Source organism: Mercenaria mercenaria, chromosome 3 (assembly GCF_021730395.1).
Source record: "Mercenaria mercenaria strain notata chromosome 3, MADL_Memer_1, whole genome shotgun sequence".
In the NCBI taxonomy this organism is placed as follows: domain Eukaryota; kingdom Metazoa; phylum Mollusca; class Bivalvia; order Venerida; family Veneridae; genus Mercenaria; species Mercenaria mercenaria.
In genome coordinates, this window is record NC_069363.1 from 62,472,302 (window position 1) to 62,495,036 (window position 22,735).

The following is a 22,735-nucleotide window of genomic DNA, read 5'->3' on the forward strand; positions in this document are numbered from 1 at the left end:
AAAACTTAAATAAAAATGCTCTGCACATGCTCTGCACGTTGTCTTGATGTGGTGTACATTTGTGCCAAGTTTCTTAGAAATCCTTCAAGCAGTTCAAAAGTTACAGAGCGGTCACAAAACAAACTCATCCATTCCCATTAATAGGTACCGAGATACCAGCTAACATACAAAAACTTAACCAAAAACTGCTAAGTACAAAAAGGGGCATAATTTTGTAAAAATGCAAAGTAGAGTTATTGAACCTATGCACTGCATGTCAGATCATCACAGTGAACAAGTGTGTGAAGTTTCAATCCATTCCCATTAGCAGGTACTGAGATACCAGCTTACATAAAAACCTTAACCAAATATTTCTAAGTTGAAAAAGGGACCAAATTTTGTAAAAAAGTAGAATAGAGTTATGGAACCTCTGCAGTATTAGTCAATTTATCACAGTGAATAAGTGTGTGAAGTTTCAATTCATTCCCACAAGTGGTTACTGAGATACCAGCTAAGTCAACAAAAAAATCCTTACCATGCAGATACAGATATGTCAAAATTCACCTAGAAATTGGAGGTACTATCCATGTTGTACCACAGAAAAGTGGTTTGGTTTTTCCCTACGGCCAATAACAAAAGTGTTACAAAATAAGCTATTCATAGTAACATAAAAGGGAAGTAATTAAAACAAGAGGGCCAAGATGGCCCTAGGTCGCTCACCTAAGAAACACTCCATAACAGTGTAAAACATGTTTGACCTAGTGATTTCATGGAAACAAATATTCTGACCAATTTTCATTAAGATTGGACCAAAAAATTGGTCTCTTGCGATAAAACAAGCATTTTCTTATATATGACCTAGTTTTTGACCCTAGATGACCCATGTTCAAACTCGACCTAGATTTTACCAAGGCAATCATTCTGACCAAAATTCATGAAGATCAACTGAAAAATACAGCCTCTATCACATACAGAAGTTTTTTCTTTGATTTGACCAAGTGACCTAGTTTTTGACCTCAGATGACCCATATTCAAATTCGACCTAGATTTCATTTAGGCAATCAACCTGACCAAATTTCATAAATATCAACTGAAAAAAACAGTCTCTATCTCATACACAAGATTTTTCTTTAATTTGACCTAGTGACCTAGTTTTTGACCTCAGATAACCCATATTCAAAACCGACCTAGTTTTCATCAAGGCAATCACTCTGACCAAATTTCATGAAGATCAATTGAAAAATACATCCTCTATTGCATACACAATGTTTTTCTTCGATTTGACCTAGTGACCTAGTTTTTGATCCCAGATGACCCATTTTCAAAATCAGCCTAGATTTTATCAAGGTAATCATTCTGGCTAAATTTCATGAAGATCAGTTGAAAAATACAGCCTCTATTGCATACACAAGGTTTTTCTTTGATTTGACCTAGTGACCTAGTTTTTGACCCGAGATGACCCATTTTCGAACTTGGTCTAAATTTCATCAAGGCAATCATTCTGACCAAAATTCATGAAGATCAATTGAAAAATACAGCCTCTATCGCATACACAAGGTTTTTACGTGATATGACCTAGTGACCTAGTTTTTGAACCCAGATGACCCATTTTCAAACTCGGCCTAGATTTTATCAAAATAATCATTCTGACCAAAATTCATGAAGATCAATTGAAAAATACCACCTCTATCGCATACACAAGGTTTTTCTTTGATTTGACCTAGTGACCTAGTTTTTGACCCGAGATGACCCATTTTCGAACTCGGCCTAGATTTCATCAAGGTTATCATTCTGACCAAAATTCATGAAGATCAATTGAAAAATACAGCCTCTATCGCATACACAAGGTTTTTCTTTAATTTGACCTAGTGACCTAGTTTTTGATCCGAGATGACCCATTTTCGAACTCGGCCTAGATTTCATCAAGGTTATCATTCTGACCAATATTCATGAAGATTAATTGAAAAATACAACCTCTATCGCATACACAAGGTTTTTCTTTGATTTGACCTAGTGACCTAGTTTTTGACCCGAGATGACCCATTTTCGAACTCGGCCTAGATTTCATCAAGGTTATCATTCTGACCAATATTCATGAAGATTAATTGAAAAATACCACCTCTATCGCATACACAAGGTTTTTCTTTGATTTGACCTAGTGACCTAGTTTTTGACCCGAGATGACCCATTTTCGAACTCAGCTTAGATTTCATCAAGGTTATCATTCTGACCAATATTCATGAAGATTAAATGAAAAATACAGCCTCTATCGCATACACAAGGTTTTTCTTTGATTTGACCTAGTGACCTAGTTTTTGACCCGAGATGACCCATTTTCGAACTCGGCCTAGATTTCATCAAGGTTATCATTCTGACCAATATTCATGAAGAAAAATTGAAAAATACAGCCTCTATCGCATACACAAGGTTTTCTCTTGATTTGACCTAGTGACCTAGTTTTTGACCCGAGATGACCCATTTTCGAACTCGGCCTAGATTTCATCAAGGTTATCATTCTGACCAATATTCATGAAGATTAATTGAAAAATACCACCTCTATCGCATACACAAGGTTTTTCTTTGATTTGACCTAGTGACCTAGTTTTTGACCCGAGATGACCCATTTTCGAACTCAGCTTAGATTTCATCAAGGTTATCATTCTGACCAATATTCATGAAGATTAAATGAAAAATACAGCCTCTATCGCATACACAAGGTTTTTCTTTGATTTGACCTAGTGACCTAGTTTTTGACCCGAGATGACCCATTTTCGAACTCGGCCTAGATTTCATCAAGGTTATCATTCTGACCAATATTCATGAAGATTAATTGAAAAATACAGCCTCTATCGCATACACAAGCTAAATGTTGACAGACGACGGACGACAGACGACAGACGACGGACGACGGACGCCGGACATTGAGCGATCAGAAAAACTCACCTGAGCATTGCTCAGGTGAGCTAAAAAAGTAGCTGCATTCAATAAACTCTTGATGCCCCCCGTGGCATCCTTGTCGATACAAAGCAACCTAAGTCCAAAAGGAGGTCAAGTTCAAAGTCAAGGTCAAACTGAGGTCAGGTGATGTTTGAAGATGAGGAATAGTCACAGGTTACATCTGCATTAGTATCAAGTCATTCTAGTTAGTTGTATTGATGCTAGACAAAACAGTACCATTTGGTTAACCTTGTACGAACGGACGGACGGACGAATGGACAGGACAATCACTATATGCCTCCCACATCAGTAGATGCCGGGGGCATAAAAAATTATTGTAAGTGAACAAACAAGAGCTGTCAGCGGACAGCGCGCTCGACTATTCTCAGTGCTTGATAGTATAATATAAGCAATGAGTAAAACTTTAACTTTGCAATAAGCATATTCTAAGTCGAAAAGAGGCCATATTTCAGTCAAAATGCTCGATAGAGTTGCCTCCTCCTTTTTACAGACTGGGGTCATGATGGTAAACAAGTATGCAAAATATGAAAGCAATATCTCAATGGACTTTGAAAATATTTGGGGTGGTACGCAAACTTTAACATTTGTGTGACGCTCACGCTAACGCTAACACTCACGCCGATGCCAGGGCGAGTAGGATAGCTCCCCTATTCTTTGAATAGTCGAGCTAAAATGGGATTTGTCAAACAAGAGGGTCATGATGACCCTGGATCGCTCACCTGAGTAATATGAGCTACATGTTTCAAATGTCAAACTGATGATTTTTAGAAATTTTTTCAAAAATTTTCTGATGTACAATCAAGTAACCCCTGGGGCGGGGCCAATTTTATCCCGGGGGTCATGATTTCAACAAAGTTTGTAGAAGTCTACTAGGCAATGTTACATATCGAATATCTAAGATCTAGGCATTCTGGTTTATTTTAAGCAAATTTATGAAGATTTCCCTATGTACAATCAAGTAACCCCTGGGGCTGTGTCAATTTGACCCTGGGGGGTCAAGATTTGAACAAATTTTGTAGAGGTCCACTAGGCAATGCTACATGTCAAATATCTAAGCTCTAGGGCTTTTGGTTTATTTTTAGAATAGAAGATGTACAATTAAGTAACCCCATGGGGCGGGGCCAATTTGAACCCAGGGGTCATGATTTGAAGAAATTTTGTAGAAGTCTACTAGGCAATGCTACAGGTCAAATATCTAAGATCTAGGCCTTCTGGTTTATTTTTTGAAGATTTTCCTATGTAAAATCAAGTGACCCCTGGGGTGGGGTCAATTTTGACTCCTAGGGGTCATGATTTGAACAAAAGTTGTAGAGGTCCACTAGACAATGCTACATGTGAAATATCTAAGCTCTAGGCCTTCTGGTTTATTTTTAAAAAAAAATTGAAGATTTTCATATGTAAAATCAAGTGACCCCTAGGGCGGGGTCAATTTTGACCCCGGGGTCATGATTTGAACAACTTTAGTAGAGGTCCACTAGGCAATGCTACAGGTCAAATATCTAAGCTCTAGGGCTTCTGCTTTTTGAGAAGAAGATTTTTTAAGATTTTCCTATGTAAAATCAAGTGACCCCTGGGGCGGGGTCAATTTTGACCCCGGGGGTCATGATTTGAACAAATTTTGTAGAGGTCCACTAGGCAATGCTACATGTGAAATATCTAAGCTCTAGGCTTTCTGGTTTATTTTTAGAATTTTTTTGAAGATTTTCATATGTAAAATCAAGTGACCCCTGGGGCGGGGTCAATTTTGACCCTGGGGTCATGATTTGAACAACTTCAGTAGAGGTCCACTAGGCAATGCTACATGTCAAATATCTAAGCTCTAGAGCTTCTGGTTTTTGAGAAGATTTTTTAAGATTTTCCTATGTAAAATCAAGTGACCCCTGGGGCGGGGTCAATTTTGACCCCAGGGTCATGATTTGAACAAACTAGGTAGAGGTCCACTAGGCAATGCTTCACACCAAATATCTAAGCTCTAGGGCTTCTGGTTTTTGAGAAGAAGATTTTTAAAGTTTTTCCTTTATGTTGCCATGGCAACCAGTTCTGCATGGAATGCAATTCTTTGAACAATTTTTGTAGAGCTTCACCCAAGGAACATTCCTGTGAAGTTGGGATGAAATTGGCCTAGCGGTTTATGAGATGTCGTTTAAAGTAAAAGTTTACGGACAACGGACGCCGGACGGTGATGACTGGTCAGAATAGCTCACCCTGAGCCTTTGGCTCTGGTGAGCTAAAAAGGCAAAACAGAGTTATTGAACCTGTGCAATGTAAGTCAGTTTATCATCATGAATAAATGTATGAAGTTTAAATCCATTCTCAGGAGTGGCTACTGAGATACTAGCTTACATACATAGTCTTAACCAAATTGGGACACAAAAGATTTTTCTATATTTACTGGATTGCATTACCATACATCTCTATTTGAACAAACCTGAAATAGGATGTTATAATGATGCTACAGACCAAGTTTGCTGAAGATCAATCATGCAATTCATTGATAGAAGTAGTTATGGGGAATTTCTATTTTTATCTCTAGTGGCCCCTAAAAGGGACCAGATGCCCCCTATAATGCTACAAACCAAGTTTGATGAAGATCCATCAAGCTGTTCATGAGAAAAAATTGATTAAAGTAATTTTTATTTTAAGCTCTGGCAGCCCCTAGGTGAAAGCCAAGGTGAACCATTTAACTGTTCCCAATTTTTCAAACTTGGTAGAGGATCTTATAATGATGCTACAGACCAAGTTTAATGAAGATCCATCATCTGATTCACGAGTTGTTGTTCAACAGTATTTCTATTGTTTGCTCTAGCAGCCCCTAAATGGGGCCAAATGCCACCACTTGAGCAAATTGTGGAGAACGTTATAATGATGCTACAGACATAAGTTTGATAAAGATCCATCAAGTGGTTCATGAGAAGAGTTTCTATCTTTAGCTCTGGCAGCCTCTATAAGGGGCCAAGGTGAACCATTTGAATAAACTTGACAAGACAGATAGTTTCAGAGATGTTGCTAATGAAGCTACATGCTTTTGTGGAGTATTATGGAATCTGGCTCCGTTAGGTGACAATGCTGCAGACTTGTGTGGAATATTATTGGATCTAGCTCATCAAGGTGATGATGCTGAGACTTGTGCGGAGTATAACTGGAGCTGGCTTGATTGTGAAGAAAGCTTCAGGCTTATCAGAATCATTCTCTAGTCCACTTCCTGGATAAACCAGAACTAGTTATGAGAAGACATAGTCGTGACCCCAGTTGGGCTCAAACCAACACAGCACTGCCCCCCCCCCCTCGCCACCCACTCTGGGCTGAGCAGCCGACACCTTAAAAGCTTTAAGACCATACACCAGTGTTCTTCAATTGAGCAGAAATCATTTTCAGTCTCACGCTGTTGACTTTAACCTCTGAAAACATAGGCATCATATAGCGACCACAGGCAATCATCCCATTAAGTTTGACAACTGAAGGTCAAAACGTAGTTATTGAGGGGAAACTGTTTTCAGTCTCCAGGTTAGTGACACCTTGATCTAGGGACACCAAAAACAATAGGAGTCATCTATTGTCCACTGGCAATCATCCTATTAAGTTTGGCCATTGTGAAACCAAGTGTTCTCTAGTTATTGATTGGAAACCAAATGGTCTACCGTCCAACAGGCAGACAGACAGACATTGAGCAAAACTATATACCCTGGGGCATAATAAAGTGGGACTGTACAAATAATTGCAACAAACTCTCACCAACAGGCTTTAATGTCTTAACCTTTTATTTCTTTTTCCTCGCAAAACATATAAATCTGATATGATATACAAAAAGAATGCACCGCATTGTTTCCTCTTGTTCTAGAAACAGGCAACTCCGCTCAGTCAGGCAAATGAAAGACCAAATGAAAAAAAAACAATTTCCTCCAAATTTATCACCGGATAAACATTAAGTTTTCAAATACAAATTCTGCTTCACTTAGCAAAATAATCATTTATTAACAAAATAATCATTAAGTTCTATTTTAATGTTTCAAACTATAGATAAGATATTCTAAACCCCAATTTTCCCAAAATTACTAGTATCACGAGACTGGCAAAACCTGGCTACACTGCTGAACTCTCACAATTTTGCGGTAAAGTTTTAAAGCCGGGCCAAGTTTGAGACCCAATGCTGAAAGCACATCTTCTCTTCTCATCAATAACAAGGAAGGTCCATCTATCTCCTGTAAGACAAATGAAGAACTTGCGGTCATTGTTGCATGGTAGGAAAGAGAACTATTCTTAAGAGATACTTATCTAAAGATTTACTTCCATTTTTCAAACAAAAAAAATAGCAACTACACAATTTAGGTCATATGGTGATGTTCTAAGCTTTTGATGGTTGATGAAAACCCTAGGTGCCCTCCCAGGCATTGTTTCAGGCATGAGTGGGCACCTGGCTTGGTAGAACCACTGACCTTCCCCAAGTCAGCAGGATGGCTTCCTCGCATGGAGCGTTTTTGACTTGTATACTTGAGCTACAAGCGTGTTGTCATTCCCAAAAGCTCTCAAGTTAACAATGCACATCGTACAAGAAATACACCACAAAAAGGACAAGACCAAATCTATATGCTCCCACCCTTCATAGTGGGGGCACAAAATGCCCTTGTTTATACATGAGGAAAATGTTAAGTAGACAACTGCCAGTACGATCTAATACATTTCAATTCCTATATTTGTAGTCCCAATACATTTCCTAGCTGATGCATATTAATCCCACCTCAAAGGAAGAGCATTTCAGAAGTCACAATACTCAATTGCTTACGATTCATTACCGAAGTCACGTCTGTCATGTAAAAAATGTACAATTTCACCAGAGTTGCCAATGAAAAGAGTTCACTATGGTATGACATTAGAAAATAGCCAGTCCGACAATGGCCATTAAGTAGATGATTTTGTCAATACTTTAAATGTATAGAACACTGGAGTAAATAAATAAATATGAAAGAAAGAGAAAACAAAATTGTAACAAGAGCTGTTTGTAAATCAAATATGCCCCAATGATGTCCTGTCAGAGGTAACTGGATAAGTGCCATTTTCAGTGTCAAGAATACTGTGACCTTGACCTTTGATATCTAGAAACAAAATAAACAAGGGCAACTTAATGATTATATACAATCATGCTAGAGAAAGTTTGATAGCCAAAAGTCTAAGCATTTTTCAGCAGTACATCTTAAAACAAATTTTTGTCTACCGGTCACATGACATTTGCTAAGTGACATTTTGATCATTCTCAGCAGCAATTAACCTTTACCCTGCTAAATTTCTAAAATGGACTGGTCCATCATTCAATTTTGGCAATACCATTTAATATCCGAAGGGGTGTTCAGTGAAAATTTACTGAATGAATAGCGACTAGTGCAGACCAAAGGCAGAATCGCTTGCTGCCAGCAGGCTAATGGTTAATGTAACAATATTTCATATTATATATATCACAACAGAGAACATACTGAATACGGTACCTGATCTCTGAAAATCTGTGATTGTTCTCTAAACCCATTCTCATCAAAAAACTTGACAACATCGTCTACATTCCAGTTGGAAGCATCAGTATATGTTGTTTTGTCCTCAGTAATGGCAACACCTTGTCCCAGCAGTGACATCTTCATCTCATAACTGCAATCAATCAGAATTATGAGATTGTTTTAAACCCTAACCCTGCTAAATTTCTATAATGAACTTGTCCAGCTTTCAATTTTGACTACCATTAACTGTTAAAAGGGGTGCTTACCAAAAAGATACTGACTGAATGGCAAACAGTGTAGATCATGATCAGACTGCACAGATTTGCAGACTGATCATGATCTACACAGGTCGCAAAGACAGAATCAGTCGTGTCCAGCATGATATGGGTTAAGTAAAATGGCTCTACTTTCCAATCTAACTTTTTCTGCAGGGGAAATAATTCTGAAAGATATACTTTCCATTTAATCTTTATAAACATAAAAAATGCAGTTTGTTTGACATCACTATATACAACTTTCAATTTTGGGGAATTATATTGACTTAGAAAAGCTGGTTATTTCACATTCAATCCTTAAATGGCCACATTTGTTTATAATCATCTTGTCACCATATGAGATATATGAATTTAACAAAATGTCAACTATAGAACACTGACAAAACAGCTTGGTGTGTGAGGACTTATAAAAGCACTTGCTCAGTTCAAATATTGTAAACTAGTTATCACCGAACGTGATTAATACACACATGCCACTCTGACACAGAAAAGGTAAAATGTTATGACTATGACATTTAGCCTTCAAGTGTGACTTCTGCCTTGAATCTAGTGACCTGGGTTGTGCACTCTAAATGTCACCTTGGTTAGGTTGATGACATTTTCTTTGCTTTGGGTTTAACCCCATTTCAGTTATGTAATGGCAGGCAGTAACCCTAACCAGTTTTCCTAATTCTGCAGCAGTAAAATACTGTTCTCTGGAAGTACAATGTAACTGCCAACCTTGCCACATGAATCAGTGACGACGACAAGTATTTTCAGACACAGTATCTTTTAGCGTCACAGAGAACAGGAAATGGTGGTCCGAAGAAAACTGTGTTCTCCTACCTGACAAAAGCATAACGTTGGCCTGTTGGTGACTGTTACAGCAGATCCATTACTAAAGTACCCTGATATATTGAAATGTTAGCAAATATTGTACTTTTATTCTATTTACCACTACTAGATAAACGAAGTGTTTGTTGTAATTTTCTCCATGCATCCATGCATCACTCCTGCAACCTTGTCACTGCAAGTAACCAGCAACATCCCCATACAGGGGCAGTGGTCAAATCACTTCAGACATGCTGTTTCTTTTTTGTTTGTTCTTTTTTCGCAACTATGAAGAAAACTATTAATCTAACCCAAGTAGTCTTACCCAAGCATTTAACTAACAAACCCTGGAATGATTATCTGCAGCTCTGTATATCAGCATATATAATATTCATTCTAAATATTTATGTTTTTATCTTCCTTCTCTTTTTATATGGCTACTGTAAGTACATACTCGAATGTATCACTGGGTTTGGGAGAAGCTGTGGGTGTGACACCTGGTGTAGGTAAACTAGGAGCTCCAACAGTTCCATCTGTATAAAATTAAACGTTAGTACTAGTTAGATAAAGTGGCTTAAAGGTGCAAAATAAAGACAGATGAATAGACATAAATCTTAAAACAAGAGGACCATGATGGTCCTGAATCGCTCACCTATCCCAACATAACCCAGTGTTGAACTGAGTATGACGTCGTTATTTCTATTATTTGACATAGTGACCTAGTTTTTGAGCACATGTGACCAAGATATCATCAAGATAAAAAATTCTGACCAATTTCATGAAGATCCATCGAAAATTATGACCTCAGAGAGGTCACAAGGTTTTTCTATTATTTGACCTAATGACCTAGTTTTTGAAGGCATGTGACCCACTTTTGAACTTGACCTAGATATCATCAAGGTGAACATTCTCACCAATTTTCATGAAGATCTCATGAAAAATATGGCCTCTATAGAGGTCACAAGGTTTTTCTATTTTTCGATCTACTGACCTAGTTTTTACCCGCACATGACCCAGTTTCGAACCTGATCTAGATATCATCAAGCTGAATACTCTCACCAATTTTCATGAAGATCCATTAAGAAATATGGCCCCTAGTGAGGTCACAAGGTTTTTCTATTTTTAGACCTACTGACCTAGTTTTTGACCGCATGTGATCCAGTTTCGAACTTAACCTAGATATCATCAAGGTGAACAGTCTGATTAATTTTCATGAAGATCTCTTGAAAAATATGGCCTCTAGAGAGGTCACAAAGTTTTTCTATTTTTAGACCTACTGACCTAGTTATTGACCGCACGTGACCCAGTTTCGAACTTGACCTAGATATCATCAAGGTAAACATTCTGACTTATTTTCATAAAGATCCCATGAAAAATATGGCCTCTAGAGAGGTCACAAAGTTTTTCTATTTTTAGACCTACTGACCTAGTTTTTGACCACACGTGACCCAGTTTCAAACTTGACCTAGATATCATCAAGGTGAACATTCTGACTAATTTTCATGAAGATCCATTGAGAAATATGGCCTCTAGAGAGGTCACAAGGTTTTTCTATTTTTAGATCTACTGACCTAGTTTTTGACCCCACGTGACCCAGTTTCATTTTTAAACTAGATATCATCAAGGTGAACATTCTGACCAATTTTCATGAAGATCTCATGAAAAATATGGCCTCTAGAGAGGTCACAAGGTTTTTCTATTTTTAGACCTACTGACCTAGTTTTTGACCGCATGTAACCCAGTTTCGAACTTGACCTAGATATCATCAAGATGAACATTCTGACCAACTTTCATAAAGATCCCATGAAAAATATGACCTCTAGAGAGGTCACAAGCAAAAGTTTACGCACGCACGGACGGACGACGGACGCCACGTGATCACAAAAGCTCACCTTGTCACAAACCTTGTCACTTTGTGACAGGTGAGCTAAAAAGACAACACATTTTGAAATATAGTACTAAACATTACGATAGCCATGCAATATTCCCTTGAAATCAATACATGTACAGAGAAACAAATGATTGTTTCTGTATTTTCTTAGACTGACATGGGGGGTCATTTTGTCCTACTTTCGTGTTTATCGCTTTTCCGTAATCGGTCGGAAATTTTAAAATTGTTTCAAACGAATATCCATTTAAGACGCGCAACAAAATAACTGTATTTTCATGATGGCAATTATGCACGACTTGCACGAAAAATATGAGCTGTACAAAATTTAAATTTAAAATTGACAGTGACATATATTAAGCCAAGACAATGTGTTTAATGTCTAAAATCTTATTAAATTAATGTAGCCATGTGTACATAAATAATTGTATTTAGGTAAATTTCAATCATACTTTGTTTCTGCAGTGTAAGATAGTTACTCATTTATATTCTTCAAATTATACTGAAAAGAGATTAACTGAAAAAGTTTACAGACGAAGTTGTAAAAACACTTTTATTTGGGAAGGGCCTGAATTGTCCTTATGAAAACTTGTAGTATAGCTGTATATTACCTGTATTATAAGAATGATTTTCATGAAGTTTTTGTGAGTTACAAAATTGTTGAATTCCATGTGCTAAGTTTGTAAAAATCACATTATCGTTTGGGCATATGATATATTTTGCATCTATTTATAAATTATAGCCTCGTTTCGGAGGGTTCTTCCGAAAAAGTCCGAAGATGCTCGACGGGTTCGTAAGCAGTCGGAAAGCATACTTTCGGTTTGACATAGGCAACAGTTTTTGTTTATTTGTTAGTTATTCTTGAACATATTCATGACTATTTGGTCAGAACCGATGCAGTGGGCCATATTTTCAGTAAAAAGGAAGTCTCAGCTACAAACTCCGGTTTTCATATAATACTCGTTCGGGTTTTAGTAATGGACCTTTAAATGTAGTCGCTTAAATATAACACTTTAATCACTAACTGGTAACATCTCTTCACATAATACAAGATTTAGTATGTATTTACATATGAAAATATAGTCATTCAGTTTTCAATATAAAGATTTTATGACTGATTTACTCTAGGTCAGATCTAACTGCTCAAATAAGTTTTACATGCATAACTTTAAATTCACTTTGAAGTTTGAAAGAAGAAAATGTTTAAGATAAAATACTGTAGATGAACAACAGACCATCCCCCTACACTTAATAGCTCACTGAGAGCAAAGTTCAGATAAGCCCATTTTCATCATAAACTTAAAACTGTGTATATCAAAATTAAGGACATGTACCTGTAGTAAAGCTGGTGGCTGCCTTTTCACTGGATAATGGGCTAAGTTTCTGTCTCTTCAGTTTTGTTGAAGATGTCTGGCCACTCATCTTTCTTTTGTTGCCTTTCCTGGATCAGTAGAATAAAACATTCAAAAATACTTTTGGTTGTTACAGTATAAGCATCTTTTTTGTTCCTTTTTTTTATTTTCAGCCGAGAAGTCAAGTATGCTAGGATAAAGAGGAATTAAGAAATAATAATCATGCAACAGAAAACTGTTTTAACATATCCACAAATACGATAAGGTTATATGGTTGCAGAATAATTTCATCAGGGCATAGCCCGAGTGAATTATACATGAGGCATATAACCTATTCAGATTGTTGAGAGTTGATAAAACATGGTTCTGCTAAATATTATTTGGTTTCTAATATGTCATATAGGTAAACAAGAGGGTCATGATGACCCTATATCACCTTATTAAATTTGGCCTTGGAATCATCAAAATAAACATTCTGACCAAGTTTCATGAAGAAAAGGTCATAAATGTGGCCTCAGTAGTGTTAACAAGCTTTTTCTTTGATTTGAGTAGTGACCTAGTTTTTGACCCCACATGACCTAGTTTCAAATTTGGCCAAAGAATCATTAAGATAAACATTCTTACCAAGTTTCATAAGATCAGGTCATAAATGTGGCCTCAAGAGGGTTAACAAGCTATTCTTTTCATTTAAGTGGTGACCTAGTTTTTGATCCCACATGACCAAGTTTCAAACTTGGCCTAGGAATCATCAAGATAAACATTCTTACCAAGTTTCATGAAGATAGGGTCATTAATATAGCGTCTAGAGTGTAAACAAACTTTTCCTTTGATTTGATGACCCTATATTGCTCACTTGTGAAACTTGGCCTTGGAATGATCAAGATAAACATTCTGACCAAGTTTCATGAAGACAGGGTCATAAATGTGGCCTCTAGGGTGTTAATGAGCTTTTCCTTTGATTTGACCTAGTGACCTAGTTTTTGATCCCACAAGACCCAGTTTCGAACTTGGCCAACAGATCATCAAGATAAACATTCTGTGCAAATTGTATCAATTCAAGGAATAAATGAAACCTATACGGCTGAAAGAGCCAAAATGAAAAGTTTTTCCCCCTTCAGGGACAGTAACTCTAGAACCCATGAGGGAATCTAGCCAGTTTTCAGAAGGAACTGAGGTCTTATTGTGACTTAAGTTGTGTGAAAGTGTGGTTAAAATTGAATGTAAAATGTCACTTCTATCGTGTTCACAAAGTAAAAATTAACAAATTTTGGCTCTTTTATGGGTCAATCAGGGGCTGTATCACCTGAACCTAAGATTGGATCTGACAGATTCATCATGGAATCCAAGATCTATTGTTGTTAAAGATATTTTGCAAGTTTGTATCAAATCAAACCATAAATGAAGTCCCTACACGGCTGCAAAGGCCAAAATTGCAAATTTTGGCCCTTTATGGGGCCATAACTCCGGAACCCATGATGGGATCTGGCCAGTTTTCGAAAAGAACCGAGAAATTATGCCAATACAAGTTGTGTGCAAGTTTTATTTAAATTGATTGCAAAATCGTGTTCACAAGAAATTGTTGATAGGAGACAACGAACAGTCGACAGACGAAGGGCAATCACAAAAGCTCACCTTATAACTATGTGACTGGTGAGCTGAACAGTAGATGAACCAGGGAAGTACTACTTCAAGACGCATGTGTGGTGCCAAATATTGTAGGTTGTCGTGACATCAAGGCGTAACTGTTAAAACACAGTTACGCCTTGATGTCACGACAACCTACAATATTTGGCATCAAGGCGTAACTGTGTTTTAACAGTTACGCCTTGATGTCACGACAACCTACAATATTTGGCACCATACATGCATCTTGAAGTAGTGCTTCCCTGGTTCATCTACTGTTTAGCTCATCTTAACAGTTTTTAATTATGGGAAGTAATGTGTCCCATGGAATAACTTAGCATAGTTGTCTAATGAGTTATTTTTTCCACCTAATAACCTATACTGTGTGTGAATTAAGTGTAACACCATTCCAATATTTCATTTCCATTCTGAAAGGTCTTTCATACATAATAGTAAATCAAATACAGTAGCACTCTTTATGGCACCAGACTGTATGTTTTCAAACTTTTTTACACATTTTCAATTATACATTAAACTCTTTCAAATGAAAAATGTTGCCAAATGCTGCGCATCTAAACAGTTACATTTTCCTGTATGTTATTTCTGCATTGTTCAGCCATTACATAAAACTGCATTTTCCTAACAACTGGATAATGCCAAAAACACATGTGAAGTCGAACAGAAAATGCTGATTACTATTACAGAGCTACTTCCTTAATGCAGACAAAAAAAAAAGAATATAGAGAAACCTTGCTGAGGTCTCCTCCTCCTTTCCGGAACCATCACTTGTAGCTTCAGATTTTGCATCATCTGTAAAATAGTTAAACATTTGTAAATCATGCTACTTACAGTCTTTCCGATTTTCATCTTCCTCCATCTCTGTACTCTCATGAACACAGGTAGTGGAACAGTTGCAATAAATAGCTAAGGCAGTCCAAATGATACTGGTAATCTTTCCTTTATAAATATTTCCATTTACTAAACTAGCCAAATACTTATAAAACTTACAATTTGTCAGTTAAAACTTGCAAATATTTATTTTAGTTGTCAGTTAAAACTTGCAAATATTTATTTACATTGTCAGTTAAAACTTGCAAATATTTATTCCAGAGGATACATTCTGCATGTTTCTATCATTAGTGTTTTGGTTCTTAACAGAGACTACAAACTAATCACTTAAAAGCAAAAATCATATTACGCATTGTATCAAAACTGATTGTTAAGGGTTTAGTACTATTTTTCAACAGTATTTGCAATTATGTAATGGCAGGCATTTCATTTAACTGCCAGTGTTCCAAGATTTTGGGTAACTCCTAACTTCTCCAAAATAAGCAGAGGCGGAATACAAAACGACTTCCGACAAAATGTCTATTATCAAATCGTCAAGTGTGTGTGTTCAGGTTCAACATCTTTTTCATAACATAATCATTTTCAGTCATATAAGCGACCGTGTTTACTTGTAGCAATGAGCACAATGCCCAACTTTACAATGCTGCCTCACTGGAATATCACGCCATAGACACTTGACATGATACCCGACCCAGTCACATTATACTGACACTGGGCTGACCAGTCCTAGTACTATCCTCTTAATGCTGAGCGCCAAGCGAGGAAGCTACTTGTACTATTTTTAAAATCTTTGGTACAACGTGGCCAGGGATCAAACCCATGACCTTCTGTACTTGAAGTGGGTGCTCTACCACAAGGCTATCAAGGCAATCAAATCATTCAAATCGTCAAAGAAAACATACCCCTCTAACAGTGAGAAGATCCACAGACCTTATACATCAACTTGCTTTTAGATACAGGCAATCTACAAGTCACAGGCTGAACACTAGAACTACAAGCTATTCAGACTTGTATTAGCTTTTCCATGCAAAAAACGTACCTTTCTTCTTCATACTTTTGTCATTGCCATCTTTAGCTATTCTTCGTTTACAAGGAGAGCATACCCAACTACCTGAAATGTTAAAATTTGAATTCATTTTTTATTCTGAAGTTTCATTTAAAACTGAGCTTTTAAAATTGATGCACTTTGGGCAATACCCTTCTACTTTCCTAAAGATAAAAGTTAATACAGAATCATCTTTGGTTCATAGGTGTTTGCAATGTAAAACAGTTTTATTCTATGATTTCTACTCATATTTGCTTGCTGGATTTTAGATGTTTCTTCTTCTAGTAATGGCTATAACCATGAACTGATGCAATTAAGCTGAATGACTTGCAGAATTATTTTGCATAAGACTATCATCTACAATCCTTCATAAGGTAACAAAGCTTTTTAAATTAACAACAAGTAATGTCCATTTGACCTTTAAACATGAGCAGTAATCTCCCTTGATCAAACTCTTAGCAAAAGTGCCACTTGTCACAATATACAACTCTTACAGCAAATCAATTTAAACTATAAAATACCCTAATTATCAAGTGGACAATGTCAGTTTTTTTCAATTTTGATAAATTCAAGGGCCATAACTCTAAAGATACTACTTTGATGTGGCTGGTTATTTAAATTGACTTTTGATAGTAATACATCTTCAGTGAAAGTATGGCCGACATAAAAAATACTATAGTTATCAACTATCAGTTTTGACCACTTCAAAGGCAATAATTCTGGAGATACTAATTCGATTTGGCTGGTTCTCAAACTTGACCTAGATTTTATAAAGATACACACTTTGTATAAATTTGGTTAAGCTGTGAGAAAAAATATACTTAGACATTTTTAGCCAGTACATTAACTAATTTTATGTAATTTTGTTACTTTCATTTTTGTCATGGGTGTCCTCTGACAAATAAATATGCCCAATTATGCTTTTCTTCTTTATGAAACTGCATGGAAGCAAGAGTGCTAGAATAAGAAACAAAATTTAATGAAAACCTTTGATTTAAACAGTTATGTTAGGTGCGTGTTTTCGGTGTATGTTTTTTAGTGTACTGTTGTTACTGAGCAGGTACTAATAATTTTTGTAAAGTTTACAAATTCAAGGGCCATAATTCTAGGGGTAATATTCCAAAACTGACTGGTTATCAAACTTAACCTAGATTTTTAAAGACTAATATTGTACATAGTAATTGAGCCAACACTCAATTTTAACCAAGGAAAGTAGCTCTTGAGATACTGGTCTAAACCAGATGTAACTGAACTTGACCTAGATTTTACAGAGATACATAGTTTTGTATAAGTTTAGTTTATACTAATTTATTTTAGGCCTACTGTGAAGCAAGTTCTACAACTTATATTAATCACTCTCGATACCTCATTCTTGATGGAATCCATCGCCACAAGGGTACGAGAGAAGATTAGCCAGTTACCCTTTTAATGCTGAGTGCCAAGCAAGGGAGCTACTGGTACCATTTTTAACGTCTTTGGTACGATGCGGCTGGGTATCGAACCCACAACCTCCTGCACTCGAAGCAGACACTCTACCACTAGGCTATTGAGGCTGTTAATAAGTTTGGTTTTAGTTCCAAGGAAAAAATATTCTACATTTGGCATAGAAGAAACAGTATGTATATGCATGCAAATGTTTACACTGAAGCTTTAAGAAAGGTGAAAGTAGTTTATATACTTGAAACATTTGAGCCGCGCCATGAGAAAACCAACATAGTGGCTTTGCGACCAGCATGGATCCAGACCAGCCTGCGCATCCGCGCAGTCTGGTCAGGATCCATGCTGCTAGCTTTTAAAGCCTATTGGAGTTGGAGAAACTGTAAGCGAACAGCATGGATCCTGACCAGCCTGCGCAGATGCGCAGGCTGGTCTGGATCCATGCTGGTCGCAAAGCCACTATGTTGGTTTTCTCATGACACGGCTCATTTAATACCTTTTGGTTTGTTCGTAACGGCTGGTGTATGACAGGTCATATGGAAGCCCTTATCACAAGCATCACAGAACAGTATCAAATCCTGAAAGTAATCAAACACTCATAGAAATATGAGCCGTGCCATGGGAAAACCAACATAGTGGCTTTGCGACCAGCATGGATCCAGACCAGCCTGCGCATCTGCTGTTCGCTAACAGTTTCTCTAACTGCAGTAGGCTTTAAAAGCGAACAGCATCCATCCTGACCAGACTGCGGGATGCGCAGGCTGGTCTGGATCCATGCTGGACGCAAACCCACTATGTTGGTTTTCTCATGGCACGGCTCAATTATCTTAACAAAGTGCCATTAAATGTTATATGTAAAACATAAGCCTTAATATATAGCTGCTAACATATGCTACATGTACGCACTATTGTGCCTTTGTTTTAAATTGCAGATATATCAACTAAACACTCCTTAAATGAAACAAAGTAGAAAACTTATGTACGAAAAGATTTTTTTTTTGGAGTTCATGCAAAATATACGACAGAATAAGATTGGCAAATCCATTAATCACACTAGCGATTCATGTTTAACAAGAAGATCAGAAACCGTCTAACTGTTCCTGGCCAATGTAACATTGACCTTTGACCTAATGACCTCAAAATCAATAGGGGTCATCTGCTGGTCATGGCCAACCTAACTATCAATTTTCCTGACACTAGGCCCAAGCGTTCTTGATTTATTGCCCGGAAACCATTTTACTGTTCCTGGTCACTGTGACCTTGACCTTTGACATACTGACCTCAAAATCAATAGGGGTCATCTGCTGGTCATGACCAACCTCCCTATAAATTTTCATGACCCTAGGCCTATTATTATTAATATTATTATACCAGACTTATATAGCGCCCTTTTCATGACAAACACGTTCAAAGGCGCTTTACAGCAACTGCAGCCACACAGGGCGCGAAATCATCCTCTACTAGTACAGACACAGAGCGATCTGACCAGAGGGACAGAGTGAGACAAAGCCCCCACAGAGAGATCAGAAATCAGATACAGGCTTGTCCGGCTAACTTAGCCTAGCTCGTTGCGAATAGACAGCCTGGTTCTTTAACCTGCCCAGTGTATAGCACTGATACACGCAAGGATTGCCTGGGTTCCTGACCAGTACACCTCTAGCTGGGTGGGAAACACTGAAAAGCGTTTCTGAAAATTCCTGAGTAGCTGCTGGGGATCGAACCCCGACCTCAGGATTGGAAGGCCAGTGTGCCTAAGCGTTCTTGAGTTATCATCCGGAAACCGTTTCACTGTTCAGGGTCACTGTGACCTTGACCTTTGACATACTGACCTCAAAATCAATAGGGGTCATCTGCTGGTCATGACCAACCTCCCCATCAACTTTCATGATCCTAGGCCCAAGTGTTCTTGAGTTATCATCCGGAAACCGTTTTACTATTCAGGGTCACTGTGACCTTGACCTTTGACATACAGATCTCAAAATCAATAGGGGTCATCTGCTGGTGATGACCAACCTCCCTATCAAGTTTCATGATCCTAGGCCCAAGCATTCTTGAGTTATCATCCGGAAACGGATTGGTCTACATTTCGACTGACAGACTGACATCTGCAAAATAATATACCCCTCCTTCTTCGAAGGGGGGCATAATAATTTGCCAATCCTAATATGTCATTCACTTTGCATGAACTCCGAAAAAAATAGTTTCATTTCTTATATTCACAATATTTTTCCTTTCCAATTATGTATTATAAATTGCACACATTTCAAAGCAGCGTTGTAGCCTTTCCATTTGCTGTTCATACAGAAAGAACATAATTTTCAATGGAAAAGTAAAGGACAAATGTAAACGTAATGCCTTACATCATTTTCAGCCCCATCACAAATACAGCAAGTTTTACAATCCATACATTGCCAGGGAGAGTTCAGGGCCCTTTCTGCTAATTCTTCACTATAATCCATGCATGATGGGTGAACTGGAAAATAAATGTAATATACAGCAATTTGCTAACTTAAATTTATTTATTTTTTGGGGTTTTACGGCGCACCAACACAGTATAGGTTATATGGTGCCAAACAGGACTACAAATTTTGGTTTCACATCTCATTTACATCGAAATAAAAACATGAGGTATGGAATCAAAATTTGCATACCTGCTGGAATCACAGAGTTACAGCGAAACCAAGTGTTAAGACCCTATTAGTCGCCCCTAACGATCATGCTAACTTAAAAATGCCAATAAAAATTCTTTGAAAAACGGCATGTAAAAACCACATTTTGCCTATTTCCAATCAAATGCTCACATTCTTTTATTGTTGTTGGGTTATTATCATTTGGTGATCTTTTCAGTAATAGCTGTGAGCTAGCATGTCATTTTGTGCATTATTTCAGTCACTGCAGCAATATATTTTGTTCTTGTGCATTATTTCAGTAATAGCAATAAGTATACTGTGTTTTGTGTAGTCATAGTTTTTATTCCGTCTAAACAGCTGATCGCATGTATTGACATGCTGCCGTTTGACTATTTTAGGCCCGATAGGGATAGCCAAATTTGGAGCTCTATGTTTTGTGCAAGTATCTTGTGCATTATTTGATTCATAGCAACAAGTATCTTGTGCATTATTTTTCATTCACAGCAACAAGTATCTTGTGTTCTTGTGCATTATTTTATTCACAGCAACAAGTATGTTCTGTTGTGAACTGTTTTATTCATAGCAAGATGTACCGGTATGTTGTGTTCTGTGATGTATTTCAATAATGACAGTGAGTTAACATACATTTTTCGGCAAAGGTATTGCGAATATGTAAACCTGTTCCATATAATTATTTCCATTATGACAGTGAGCTAACTTCTGTTCTTGTGTATTATTTCAGGATGACAAGAGTGTTAACTGGTATTCTTGCACAATATTTCAACTATCTGGATGAGCAACATGAGCTCTCACTTCAGTAACAGCAGTGTACCAAAATGTTCAAACAGTATTGCAGACACCTAAGAGTCCCAGTCTCAAAATGATGTTCAGAGAGTTTTTGGATCTAATAGTTCCTGAACTCAAAAATGTTCTGTATAAAACAGTTAAATTGGATATAACCTCATATGGCAGACCCAAACATCACAAACAGATCACACTTAATGTAAATGACAACTTTCTGGTATCTTAGCAACTTGCCACAAAACAAATTGTTCTTGAAACAGCACTACGGCAAAACTTTCTACTCACACAGGCGGTTCTAACCCACAACCCCAGGCAAATAGCCTGGCACATCACCACAGCACTTCACGTCCAAACTCATGACCTACCTTTAGCACTACAGTCTTTACATGTAAGTAAAGGCTCTTGTTTTCCTTCATGATTAGATTGAGCAGTACAGGAGCAAAAGTCACAAGTGATTTCTCCATTCTTTGAGCCTTCTCGACTGTTGAGTCTGCGTAGCTGAAGAGTGTCCTCAAAGTCCGGTCCATGAGTCTTCTTTATTTTCTGCAGTGTAGACAGAAAAAAATTTCAATTGAATACTGCTAAAACCCATCACAAAATTTACCACTTTTAAATAAGTTTTTCCCTGTAATAGTTTGTGTTCAGACCCTATGTTTCATTCAAAGGAGACAACTCCTGAAGCTGTTGACATTTTACACAATCATGCCCCCTTTTCTCTTAAAAAATTATGGTCCATATACATGTGGCTTTTAGCAAGCCAGAATCCTTGCAAATGACCCAGATCCAGGGCCTTGCCCATGAGGCCTGTGACACCTTTCCCCCCTACCCCCAATTGGCTGAGAAGTGGAATATTTCTGGCAAAGAAATAATATTTTCTCAAAATTTATACCAAAGAATGCACCAGCGGTCACCATTTCATACCTATATTTCAAAATGTCCCTTGACCGTCCCCCTAAAATGAGGGTGTATCCCATACCAAACTCAAAATTTAGACCAAAAAATGCACCAGAGGCCACCATTTTATACCTATATCTTATGTAAAAAAATTCTAGTTAGAAAACCCCCGACACCCCTAACACAAGTGAGCTGCAGAGGGGCCCCCTTCTGAACCTATCCTAACCTGGCGCCATGCACCTCGCTGTTGACACCTTCGTTATACTCTGGTGCCCTCCCAATAAAATATTTCTGGATCCGGGCCCGATTCACCTGCTAACAATAATCTAGTTATCAACTGTTATGTCTGGTGTTTATTCCAAGTAAAGATCACTGGTTATAGTGAAACACTTTATTCTGAAATCGAGTATTATTTCATGCTATCATTAAATGAATACCAATATAATATTGAGGTGAAGATATTCCTTAACTTTAACAAACAGGAAATGTTTATAATTGTGAATAAAGCTAAAATTAATGCTGACCATCTCTTGTTATTTAACATAATAAATAAATTATCTAATAAACATTTTTTTTAAAGTGGCACACTTCTGTGAGGTCAATCGAAGATTATCAGACAAAACTAGAACTGTCACAGGAGTGACTCATACCCCCACCATACGGTCTTGTCACAGAAGAATGGCAACCATAAGGAATCTTAAAAATACTTTG

The 22,735-nt window shown here is 37.4% G+C and overlaps 1 protein-coding gene across 2 annotated transcripts in view; it reads right to left on the bottom strand.

The window, feature by feature from the left end:
• Positions 1-6,670: 6,670 nt before the first annotated feature.
• Positions 6,671-22,735, bottom strand: part of LOC123524556 (uncharacterized) — a 30,609-nt gene continuing 14,544 nt past the window's right edge. The window contains exons 2-10 of one of the 2 annotated variants that reach the window (XM_045302838.2): positions 21,496-21,673; positions 20,057-20,169; positions 18,193-18,274; positions 16,254-16,325; positions 15,115-15,175; positions 12,725-12,831; positions 9,957-10,035; positions 8,415-8,568; positions 6,671-7,136 (exon numbers count right to left, since the gene is read on the bottom strand). In XM_045302838.2, the coding sequence (XP_045158773.2) occupies positions 6,996-7,136; positions 8,415-8,568; positions 9,957-10,035; positions 12,725-12,831; positions 15,115-15,175; positions 16,254-16,325; positions 18,193-18,274; positions 20,057-20,169; positions 21,496-21,673 (987 nt within the window). In that variant the 3' untranslated portion in view covers positions 6,671-6,995. Of the gene's footprint in view, positions 7,137-7,599; positions 8,028-8,414; positions 8,569-9,956; positions 10,036-12,724; positions 12,832-15,114; positions 15,176-16,253; positions 16,326-18,192; positions 18,275-20,056; positions 20,170-21,495; positions 21,674-22,735 lie in introns of those variants that run through there. The other variant, XM_045302837.2, reaches the window with a different exon arrangement.